At 39.5% G+C, this 12,031-nt stretch overlaps 1 protein-coding gene across 3 annotated transcripts in view; it reads right to left on the bottom strand.

Moving 5' to 3' along the window:
* ate1 (arginyltransferase 1) overlaps positions 1-12,031 on the bottom strand; it is a 58,908-nt gene that overhangs the window by 23,750 nt on the left and 23,127 nt on the right. For all 3 annotated transcript variants that reach the window (XM_008430321.3, XM_008430323.3, XM_008430322.3), the window contains 3 exons: positions 11,295-11,327; positions 5,679-5,860; positions 1,189-1,288 (listed from right to left, as the gene is read on the bottom strand). In XM_008430321.3, coding sequence (XP_008428543.2) covers positions 1,189-1,288; positions 5,679-5,860; positions 11,295-11,327 — 315 coding nt within the window. The remainder of the gene's footprint in view (positions 1-1,188; positions 1,289-5,678; positions 5,861-11,294; positions 11,328-12,031) is intronic.

Here is a 12,031-nt window from a genome sequence, read left to right as displayed (position 1 = left end):
CACAAGAAAAGATATGGGGGAGGGGTAGTAAATGCCAGTGTGAGAGGGTGAGGTGCTGTGGTAACAGCGCAAGTTCTCAGACAAACATTGTGATCAAGATTCAACACACAGACGCAAACACAACACATTCATGTGCATTCCTTGCACACACTGTCAAACTGAGAAACTGAGCAAAGCGTGAAGCAAACCCAAAGCAAGATGAAAGATAAAAAGATATGGCGGTTTTCCATAATCTTCAACAGCACGTCCGTCTCCCAGGAACAATCTCTGGGAACATCTAACGTAGAAACCGAGGACGGTGTGAATGAATAAAACCGAAAGGAATGAATAGTGATTATCTGAATAATGTACAACAATGCTTCCCTGAATAAAAATATGGATTTCAGATTTTAAATGGCAATGTCAGAAATTTTGAGTCAGGTTTTGGAATTTTCCCAGAAAATTTGGCTGAAAAAGTCTCACACTGTTCCAGTTCTTTGGGAACTAAAACCCAGTTTAACATACGTAGTTACAATAGTTAGGTTCAGAGGAGAAAAATGGTTGTAGTAGTCTGTTGATTGGTACAAAAAAAGCCATTTTCCCTAAGCAGTTGTGTGGTGTGGATTAGCTCCTCTTTGAGCCCTTCTGCACCTCAAATGTATTCACCCTGTTGAATATTTTACCCTTTTATTGCTTTTACAAATCAGTAATGGTCAAAAAAATATGGCTTTTAATGTCAAAGTAGAAACTGATTCCTACAGAAATGATGACAAATAAAAATATGTAACATAAAATAAGATTGCATAAGTGATTTCTAATTTCTTCAGTAAACATTTTTGTTGATCGTGATTAATTTGCAACAATAAAACGGGAGACATCCAAGGGAGTGATAACTTTTTACAGGAACTGTAACAGAAAAAGCAACCCATTTTAATCTGTTAGTTTCTTTTTTGTGTTTTTATAAATGGGTTCATATTCCTCAAACATGGACATCAGCTGTTCTTTTGTATGTTTTTGTCATAGAAATAGCTCTTGCATTGATGTTAAATAGGAAATGTATCTGGCAAAAAAGAGACCCTTCTGGTTTCACAGTCACTGAAACCAGAAGGGATGAACAAAGACAAGAGGACAATAATGTAAGGATGTGCTTTTTACTAGGGGCTAAAAACAAAATGAAACAAATTGCTCAAGGTTAGGGATTCATATTACCTTGTAGCGCATCTTGGGGCAGGAGTGAACATAGAAGCCCAGGTAGTAGTAGCACAGCTTGGTGGACTGTTTCTGCAGTTTTCTGGTGAAAGCAATCTCCCTGTAAGAGGGGGGGGACATAAAAACACAGTTTGTAAAAACAGTTTTGCAGGAAAACGCTGCACAGAGATTAATCTTAATTTATTAAACAAAATGTTTAATTTTTTGCATATTTATATTTTCTGAATGAAATTAACATGGCCCACATAAATGTTTGTGCCTGAAAATTTTAACAGCTTAAGACAACAGAAAAATAAATTGAGGTGTACACCAAGGTTCAGGTCTTGTTCCATGTATTTTTAGTTGACATATAAATTATGTTACCTGCACATGTTCATGTATTTACTGATTTCTGTCTCACTTAAAATACAGTTGAACATCTTGTTCAAAAGAAGCATCTGCAACAATTAAGCTACAAGAGATTAAATGTAATTGAGAGATTTGGATCTTGGTTAGGAAGCCTAATGAATCATATCACTGTCAACAAATTTTGACATTTTCATTAAATTTTCAAACTTCAGACTATTTTAAATGTTTTTTTATGACAAGTTCCTCAGTTGCACCATGAACCTTTGGTCTCCCTTACTGGTTCAGCAACACATGGAGTATCAAGTGAGAATTGTAAGATGGCGTTCTGTACAAACGCTCTGGGACAAACAGAGTCAACAGGCGGACCTGTAAAATTAAAACTTTTATAACTTTTACTGCCTCCATTTTTATTAAATCTGAAACAGTTTCTTAAAAAGGAACAAATATTAAGTCATGAAAAGTCACAAGCATCTCTTATTGAATTTCTTGGCAATTTAATACCAACTTGCTTTGCATTAATCCTGATGAATGTTCTGTTTTTACTGTTTATATTTGCATTTTAAACCTTGTATAAATTTTGCCGCGTTTTATGTAACTAAAAGCCCAACTAGGGACATGAACTGCAAATTAGCTCATGCTATAAGTATTCAAGTGTGATATAACCCTACTTAACATTTGCATCTGTAGAAATAAACCAGTTAAGTAAAAAAAAAAACAAAAACAAAAAAAACTGTATGAATAACTGCATTACTGTTTTTATGTACATTTGAGAAGCAAGAAAAATACATTTAATTGTTCTACACCTTAGTGTACCCCAATTATTAAGAAAGAAAAATTACATTTTCTTAAAAATTAATCTATGAAGCATTTGTATATCGAAGAAATTAGAAAACCAAAGTGGTTCTAGCAGCTTTGACCAGTACCAAAGCTCAGGAAGTAAACACCCATTGCTTTTCTTGGACTCATCTCATCATGGGAAAACAACCGCCTTTCCTCCGCCAGCGTTAACCCCGCAGGTGGAGAAAAGGAACTGAAGAGAGCGTGTAGAATAAAGATTAAGAACCTGCAGGATTTATGCACCACTTTTAAATACAGTAGATGTCTTGCCTGCTTTATTTTTCCACAATAGCTTCCTCCTTAATTGCATCCTTTTACTCAAAGTCTTTTCCCCCTTTCCTTTAGCCATTTCCTCTCCTCTTCCATACCTAAATTCAAGCTTCTCTTTTTGCTCCCTTTTTTGTTTCTCTCTTCCTTCCAGTGCTCTGTGCTTCACCCACTGAAAGAAAGGGGGAGAGCTCCCTTTCTTACGATGTTTAAGAGACAGAGAACGAGGCCTTAAAATAAAATAGATGCACTGAAAAATAAGACTTGGGACAAAGGAAGCCAGAGAGAAAGGAGGGGGAGACATAGGGAGTGAGAGAGCAGGGGGAGAATATAAAAGAGGAGGGTCAAGAAAGAGAAAGGGATGGAGAAGAGAGGCAGCGAGAGCGAGGTGCTAGAAGGTCACCCGCTTTCTGCCAGGTTCCTGGGTTCCCATCCCTTTACTACAAAAGGGCCCGGCAGGCCTGAATTAGAGGAGGGGGGTCAAGAGAGGGGAGGCGCCCATTCACAAAAAGCCATGTTTCCCCCTTTACTTGAGGCCTTCACACCCCCACCTCCAGCCCCATGGCAGCAGCTTGAGTCTGCCATTATCCCCTCTTCAGCCATCTGACACTCCAGCACAAGCCAATTATCAAGGCCTCTGCTCCTGCACAGCTTCCCTCATACTGATGTGCATATACACACAAAGGGCCTAAAACAGTGCATGCCACGAGGAGCTGGCTGCAAATCTGCAGTGCATGCAAAAGCATTTCCTTCTGAAAACTATGAAATATAATTTTTCCGCTTGCTGAATCTGGATCATAAAGTGAGAAAAGAGGACTTGGAAAGCACATACAGGCTATTATAAACATATCAGTAATTACACTGGAGTCAGTATATCACATAGTTGTTTTACCCAAAAGGAAGCCGTTTTAAATTTAGTTTTAAAATGTGAGTTTTGCTTTAAAATGACATGTCTTAAAACACAGCACTGTTTCATGCCACAAGAACCTCAATAAGGGACTTTTTGTTTCTGCTCTTCTCTGTGTCCATTAGGCCTGGGATATAGCAAGCAAAGCTTGTATGCATGAAAGGTCTCAGTGTCCCCCCCTTCTGTTTCACAACTGAATTACATGTAAAAAAAAATTTCAAAACAGATCAAATGAACAAGAGCACAGCTGACACAGAAATATGATTACAGGATAAATAAGCATTTTCTTTTACAAACACCTTTAGCGGTTTTTAAATGCTGAGTCAGACAGTATTACAACAGCTGGATAACAATTACTGTGACTCCACAGATTCAACACTATGAAGTGTTTTACACACGTTTTCACCCTCTTTATCCAAAAGCTTGATATTACTTTCCTCAAGATGTTACATTATTAGTAAATCCATCTCTCAGAGTCAGAGCACTCCTAACCTTTCATGTGAAAATGGAAAAGACTATGGCACTACTGAAAATCCACCTAATCTGAAAGGAGGGAGTGGATCAGACACAGAAACAGTCAATGTAACTATGGAGCAGCTGCAGAGATCCACAGCTCAGGTGAAGAATCTGTCACTGGAATAAATATTAGACACACATTTCACAAATCTGACCCTTGTGGAAGAGTGGTGAAAAAAAACGTTTTAATTTCATTAAGCCATTAACTTGACTCAACAAACATAAAGAAGGCCCTTCTCTGATCAGATGAGACCAAAGTTCAAGTGCTTGGTGTACTGTCAAAATGTATACCAAAATGGGTGGAAAAACCTAATGCTGCAGATCCTGTGCATATTTAGTCATCCTGTGCATATTTAGTCATGGGGCTGAATAGTAAAAATCACACCACACTTTTCAGTTTTGTATATACAAAGAACTGCAAATCTAGAATTATTTTCCCTTTTTGCCACTTTTTGTTGGTCTATCACATGCTGTCTACAATCAAATTTGTGGTAATGTCAAAAAGTTCAAGGTGGTATAAATACTTTAGCAAGTCACTCTTCTTATGCATCCACTAGACTGGGAATGTGACACTGTGGCTGACTGTCAGGAGGGACAGTCAGCCATTGTCACAGCCATTGATCTTCTCACAGCAAATCAATGGCTGTGAGATGGAGGCTTTTATCAAACTGATGGATCATCAGTGTTAAACCCCTAAAATAAAGAAAATTAGTGACAGAGAAAGAGGCAGAACAACCTCTGCAATGTACAGATGAAGCACTAATGTACAGGTGTTGTCAGCCATGGGCTAACAGAAAGAATGAGTGTGTGTACATGGGCTTTCTCCAGAACATACTTAATTAGACTTTAATTAGTAAAAAGTGCTTTGGAGAACATGTAAATTCTGTGCAGCAGGTTGTAGACACAGTCTGTATGCCAAGCAGACTCGAGTGTCCAGAGCAGATCAAAAGCTCGGACTCTCATGTCTGTAAACAAGGGGGAGGATTTCAGTCCCGCTGGCTCCCTCCTCCACACAGAGCTGTCTGTGTTACTCTTAGACTCAGGCTCTTAAAATAATAAGTGATGGGAGACTGTGAGCTTAGGATGACCAGGGAGTTCCCGCTATTCAGGCAGCAGCAAATATTTTGACCTCTGCTGTGCTGATTTAGTGCAAGATTACATCTGTACCTATACCCAGACACCCAAAGCTTGCACTGCAACACCTGAAAATGACGCACACATACCTCTGTCTTCGACCTCTGAGGATAAATATTTTAAAAAGTCTTTCTCACATTATTGAATTACATCTTACAGGAAATGCAGGATGTGTGTGCCTATAGGGTGTGATTGCGTTCTTATATTTCAGCTTGGAGGAGAGAGCTGTCGTCAGCTGAACCACAAGCAGAGCACTGCCGCAACCAATCAACTCTGAAGAAAGGGCCTCTTTTTTTGTTTTACCTAAAGCATAACAGAGTCTATGATGTGGGAAACAGTTCAACAGATCAAATACAAAGAGAAAAAATTTCAGCTGAGATGCAGTAGAGAGATCAACAAAAGTAGTTAATTGTCTACAACAGCTGGTGTTTAGTTTTTACTCCTCAAGCAAAAATATCTCTGCTGCCCAGGAATTACTAACCTGAGAGCAGAGTAGGACCCTAAAGACAGCGATGTAAAGTCTGGGTGGTAGTAGAGGTAGACAGAAGACACACATGTAGGCAAGATGTCAATCACTCCCACGGCTATGATGCGTCCATCCAGCCAGTACTGTTGATGGAAGGAGCCGTATCCCATCTCCGGTCCATCAGGAGAATGTTCTGCCTGGAGAAATAATGATAACAAAAACATGAACAAAGGAAAGGAAGAGATTAATGGAAATAATTAGAGTCATTGTCCTGCTAGAAAATGAACCTCTGTCAGTTCTTGCTGAAGAAAAGCATCCACATAGCACAAAAATGCCACCATGTTTCACAGGTGGCTTGTTTAGCAATGTGGAAATAGTAACAATAACTGTCAAATTACAAATAATTTATTCTGAGCTGTGAATCTCTGCAGCTTGTAACATGGTTGCTTCCGTGGTTGATGCTCTCTTTGCTCATATTTGTAGATCTGCAGCTGAGCCATAATCTTTCCATTGAAATATTGAAGGCTTGGGATATTGACAACCTAACCCTACTTTGAATTTTCTACAACTTGACCTGACCTGCCTGGTGTGGTCTTTCTGATGCCATTCACAAGCTGCATGTGTAATGAGATTGTCTATGTTCACTATATTAAACCCACCAAAACACATTGAATTCTGTGGTTATAATGCAGCAAAATCTAAAAAACAAAGCTCCAGTGTAAATCTTAAATAGATATTCACACATCTGTATAATGGTGTATTATAACTGCTGCATTTCTCGGCCAAGTCTTGTGCATTATGAGCGGGTGTGTACAGTAGCCTCCCATTTAGCCTGCTAATGGTTCCCAAATGTGGAGTGAAAGCTGGAGCAAGGAGGGGTTGCGGCTGGGTGACGTGAAGGACTGACCACAGAAACTCTCCAGGAGAGGACTTTTTAATAAAAGAACCTGCGTGAGCAAAACCCATTCCACCAAGCGGTCGTGGCGTGCTGCCAAGCTTTCTACTATACATCTGCGTCCGCTCATTCCATGTGGCACCGAAGAATGTGGGTGTAGGTGTGCACCCATGAGCTCGAGTCTATCCTATTAACAAAACGCTTACGTTTTTCACAGACACACTGTTTCTCATAAGAATCTGCATGCTGGGTTTTTCAATCAAACTTCTTTTGCACTTTTATCCCTGCGGCTTAAGACCAGAGGCTTGGGGTTAGGGTTAAAAGTCATGTTAAGTTGGAGTATTTATGTGTGTGCGTGTGCGCGTCCATCTTCAGTGCACTAGTAACAGGATCCTGCTCCTGAGCCAACATTCATCTGGACGCAGTTAAGCAGCAGACACTGCCAGTTATCACAACACACAGAGAGCTGGCTGAGTAATCCGGGGATCCGCTGGGGCCGCATTCTGACCAAATTAAACCTGACCAAACAGAAATAAGGCACACAGCCTGAAATACACACTCCCAGCAGGGCTGATGGTTTTCTTAGATGTAGCCGGTCACTCAAAATCAGACACGGGTCTGATCACCTTTATAACACCATTCACACCAGAGTCAGACACAACTATCTGTTTATAGAGCGGCTTGTTATTTCCATCCACCAGTTTCTCCAAAAACACTGAAGTCTTTGTCAGAGGCCCCACTCGGTCATTTACAAGCTCTAAGTAATGGAAAATAACACAAACGGTTTTGTTTTACCCCACCTGGAGTACACACGCCTGTCGGAGCCTGAATGTCATTATGAATACTCATGCACCGTACACTTCAGATCTCGTCTGACTGACCTGCGTGCCACCTCAGACGACAGCTTAATGGTCATGTCCTTTCCACTGTGACAACAATCTCAACATTCCCTTGAACACTTCAAACCACCTGCCAGCTTTCCCAGTAGCCCCAAATCGCTCACATATGGCCGAAACACAAGGACATGTGGGCAGCATGCAGAGCAGAGCAAAGAGGTGGGTGAACACCATGATGGTTTCAACCTTTTGATTGTTTCTGAAGTAACGTTTAGTGAACAAAACTAATTTTAAAAACGTTGATAGTATACTTAGTATCGTCTTCATCTTTATTTACAATCAGCCTGGCCATCGCCTTCCTATGAAATTTCACTCGATTCTCATCTCCCGTCAGTGCTTTGTTTGAGCTCTGTCCTATTTCACCGGATTCCTTCTGTAGAATTAGCAAAAAGAAGAATGAGTTGTCAACAGTGATGTTGATTTTCTGCAATGTTTGAGAATTGTGGTCTGTCTGTAGTTTTAGGAATGTCTTGTGTATCTCGATGCTGTTGTAGTCACATTTATATTTTTAGAACAGCCTGCTGTATGGTAAACAATGGCTTTGTTGGCAGCTAGAACACTTAGATCATGCAAAGTTTAGAAACCACAGGTAAAGTTTAAAACTTAAAACTGAAAGAGGTCTTTATACCTAAAAACAGTGAAATGAATGCTTTTAAAGAGTGCAATTTTTAGCTAAACACAAAAAGTTGTATGTTTAAATTTAATGGAGTATGTCAAAGCATACAGCTTTAACATAAACCAATAAAATCCAAACTTTACTTTTAGATATTTGAATTTTTATGTTCCAGAAAGTAGGGTCATAATTTGCAAATGTTTCCATATTTAATTTTCTTTTTCATACAGGGTAGGTTGCATGTTTTTCAAAGATCTTGTGGAGCTAATTTCTTACTTCAAATACAGTAAACACTTTTATTTCTCACTGGGGTTTCAGGCCAGGCCCCACAAACGTTCCACAAAAACACAGAGGATCTCACAGAACAAACCACTGAGAATGTGATGAATCATCTACCAACAATAGTATTAAGTGCTCAGACAGACAAATTAAGAAAAAAACTTAAGAAAGGGAGCACATAATGCAGGAGTTTGAGTTCAGTCCAGCTTATAAAATCCAAGCCACCTCCAGCTTCGCAAAACTCAGCATGACTACTCCTAATTATATTTGAGAGTTGCCACTGTTGCTCTCATGGCACTAATGTAAATGTGCTGCGAAAAGAGAGGAAGGAAAGATCCAGGTGCAGTTAACTACTCTACCTGGATTTTACCTTGAATCCTCTGCAATTCAGAATAAATGAAACACAGCAACAAATAAACACACAGGTCAGGCAGCTGCAGCTGCATTTATAGCTGTGCAGTTTTTGCAAACACTTTTAGAGATGCAGGTTTACATGTGAGCTGAACCACACGGCTTGGAGGTCCATGTGGCGAGCGTCTGTGTGTATGTGTGTGTGCTCTAATAGCTCTCAGATTAGAGACAGATGGAGAACAACACGCAGAGCAGTGCAGATTTTTATGCATGATAATTCAACACTTGGAGAGAAACAGGAGGAGATGGAGAAGGAGATCGTCGAAAGTAATAAAACCAAGTTGTGCAAGAGGAGGCGAAATGAAAAGGAGATGGCCATTTGGAGGGGAGGAGACAGTCCAGGCAGAAAAATGTGTTAGGCAGCGTGCCACCGCATGAACACGTATGTGTATGTGTGCTGAACTGTGTAATTCAGAGTGCCTGGTCGCCAGCTTTGACGAGGTGATAAAAGCTTGTTTCCTATAAACACTAATGATGTTCATTAGTGAAGACCTGAGGGGCCACACGGGACAAAACGGAGGGACTGTGTTTGTGTCCGTCTGTTTGAATGTGCTTCTGGACGTCAAACCCATTAAAGTGGCTCCAATAAGTACCCGTCTTGGGGTCTAATTGTTGATGTAATTGTCCTGGCCCAACAGGGCCACTGGTGTTTCTGAATGACGGAGCTCACCGGGTCTTCTGCGGTGTGTTCATATCCCGCAGTGAAAACACAGAAGGTGCCTTTTAGTCATGTTCCTTCATTTTAATAACCTAAATAGCTACCTTTAAAAATGAATAAGTCTTTAATCAGACATTCACCTTAGAATTAGACATATTAGACATGGGATCTTTTCAGTGCGTAAAGATTGAGCTTCTTGGTCACAATTACAAGTATATTTGAAAGAATTGAGGTGAGACTTTCAAATGTAGAAACGTTGCACGTAGTGATGTCAAACGTAGTGATGGATGCTTTACGCTGAGGTTGTGTGTCACTGCCAATGGTTATGATTAACTGCATAAAGAAAACAGAATAATGATGGAGGGACTACCTCCAAATTCTTAAACATCCCATCGCACCAACAGTTACATGGTTGAAACTTAGACACGATTGAGTGTTCCAATAGGACATATATCTCAAACACACAAAACTGGTTTAAGAAAGAATAGAGCATGTTGACATCAAGTTTTAAGACTAACCTTCACACAACCCTGACTTCAAACCTGTTGACAATGGATAGGCCATGATAAAAATACTGGCTGAGAAAACCTAACAATTTCAATGAATTCAACCAATTCTGGTCAAATTACCCAACAAGAATGATGCCAGAAGCTTGGTGATTGCTACCATATGGGTGTGGTTACTCTTGCTAAATGATATTCATATAAGTACATGAATTGGGTGTGTATATTTGAGGGTGTGTTTATACTTTTTCTCTTTGGATTAGAGAAAATTAATAAAAAACTCAGTTTTAAATTCAGTTCAAATTTTTAAAAGTCGTTAAAGTTGTCTGTGGTATATTAATTCCACAAACAATGGGAGAAGAACAATTCAAATGTGTCTTCAAAATTAATATTATATTCTTGCTGACTACAATAGACTGCTAGTATTTCCAACTATAACATATTTGGCTAAAATCCTCATATACTTGACACCCCCACATAGGAATGCTAATAACAGCCTATTTTAATAGTTCAAACAACTTAAAATGCATTAAGATAAACAGTGGAAAATGTCTTGGCACTACAGCAGAAGCTAACATCCATGGACTTCCTTATCTCTGCTCTTGGGGATACCGACAATCAGCAGAAACACAAAAACTTAATGGCTTAGGTGCTTTACAAACGCAAGCCACACGCGTGTGAAGTGTCATTGCATTTTGGCAAGGTACTTCAGCTCCTCAAGTTCCATTTTCTTTCAAATACTTTAAACATGCTCTATGAAAAAATATGCAAATAGGCTAACTTCAGGAAGTAAATTGGAGCTACATTTCACAGAAAAATCTAAGAATACTGAACTGTCAACAGGTCAACTGTATGAGTGTATGTGAAATTCTCACTGGCAATGTAAGGCTTGACACTGATGGCCATAAAAATCAATGCATTTCTTCATAATTTATGTCTCACAACGTAAAGGTAGTGGTATGTTCTTTTCTGTAAAAGAGCAAAATCTAGTCTGGGGTCCTCAAGTTGAGTGCAGTAGTACTTGTGCAATCTGGAGAACAGATTTCTCAGTTTTCCTTTCCCCCCCATCTACTTTGGTGAGACTAAAGTAACCCCCCAAATATGCAAAAGAATCCCCTTCTTGAATATCTTAACCCCACTCAATCCAGCTGAAGGCTCATCGGGGGAGAGCGAGCAAAGGGAACATATGTGGTAGAGCAGGAAAACTGGTGAACAGTTGTTTTCATTAGGATATTTCTGTTTTTTAATTGCGATTTGTAAGGCCATAAAAAGCCCTTAATCTTGGAGCAAATCCTTCCAGATAACACATATGGACAAACACAAACATTTTGAAAAAGGTTTTGTTTAACTGTCAACAAGTTAAAGAAAATACATACCTCTAGTGGTGAATCACAAAGAAATCTCCGGAACTGTGGAGGGAACGGAGAGAGAAGATAGAAACTGTTAGTTCTCTGGGTCACCAACTCTTTTCAATAGGCACAAATGAAAACCATACACATCTCCTTTGCAGTCTTATATTGTTTATCCGTTTCCATTTTCTCCTGGCTTAGCCGTCACAGAGCCTTCCATTCTGTACAGGCATAAAAGAAGCCTTTATTTACACAAATGAAAACATTTACCCTTTCAGCCAAGGCTTGCAGTCTAGGAGAGGACACAATGACAGCTAAAATAAGCAGCGCTGCCAACGTCAGAAGTCCATCTCTCAACGTACGTTAAAACGCACAGCAGATATCAATTACAGTGGGGGTCTCTGTGTTTGGAAATAAGCATTTCTGGTCTATTATCTATAATATTTCCTGTGCTTCTTTTTAGCTGGGGAATTGAGAGTGGTGTGTTTACAGTAGTGTTGGCCTTTGGGCAGGAAAACAAACTCTGCCTCCTTCAAGATTATCCGTTCCAAAACTAGAAATATAGCAGTGATGGACAGTTTTCACTTTTATACCGTCGCACTCCATTTCACAAACACATACGTGACTTTTATTTTACTTCATTTCATAATCTAAAGTTTGATGTGTGTGGAGCAGGTCTCACAAAAACAACTATAAAAATTCAAAACGCATGGACACAGAGGCTGCAGATAAGAGTTTTAAAATAGGAGACATAATTTATGCTG

This window comes from Poecilia reticulata, chromosome 15, assembly GCF_904066995.2.
Source record: "Poecilia reticulata chromosome 15, P_reticulata-male-v2, whole genome shotgun sequence".
NCBI lineage: Eukaryota > Metazoa > Chordata > Actinopteri > Cyprinodontiformes > Poeciliidae > Poecilia > Poecilia reticulata.
The sequence above is the reverse complement of the archived record's forward strand: the minus strand, read 5'-3'. Positions and strand labels throughout refer to the sequence as shown.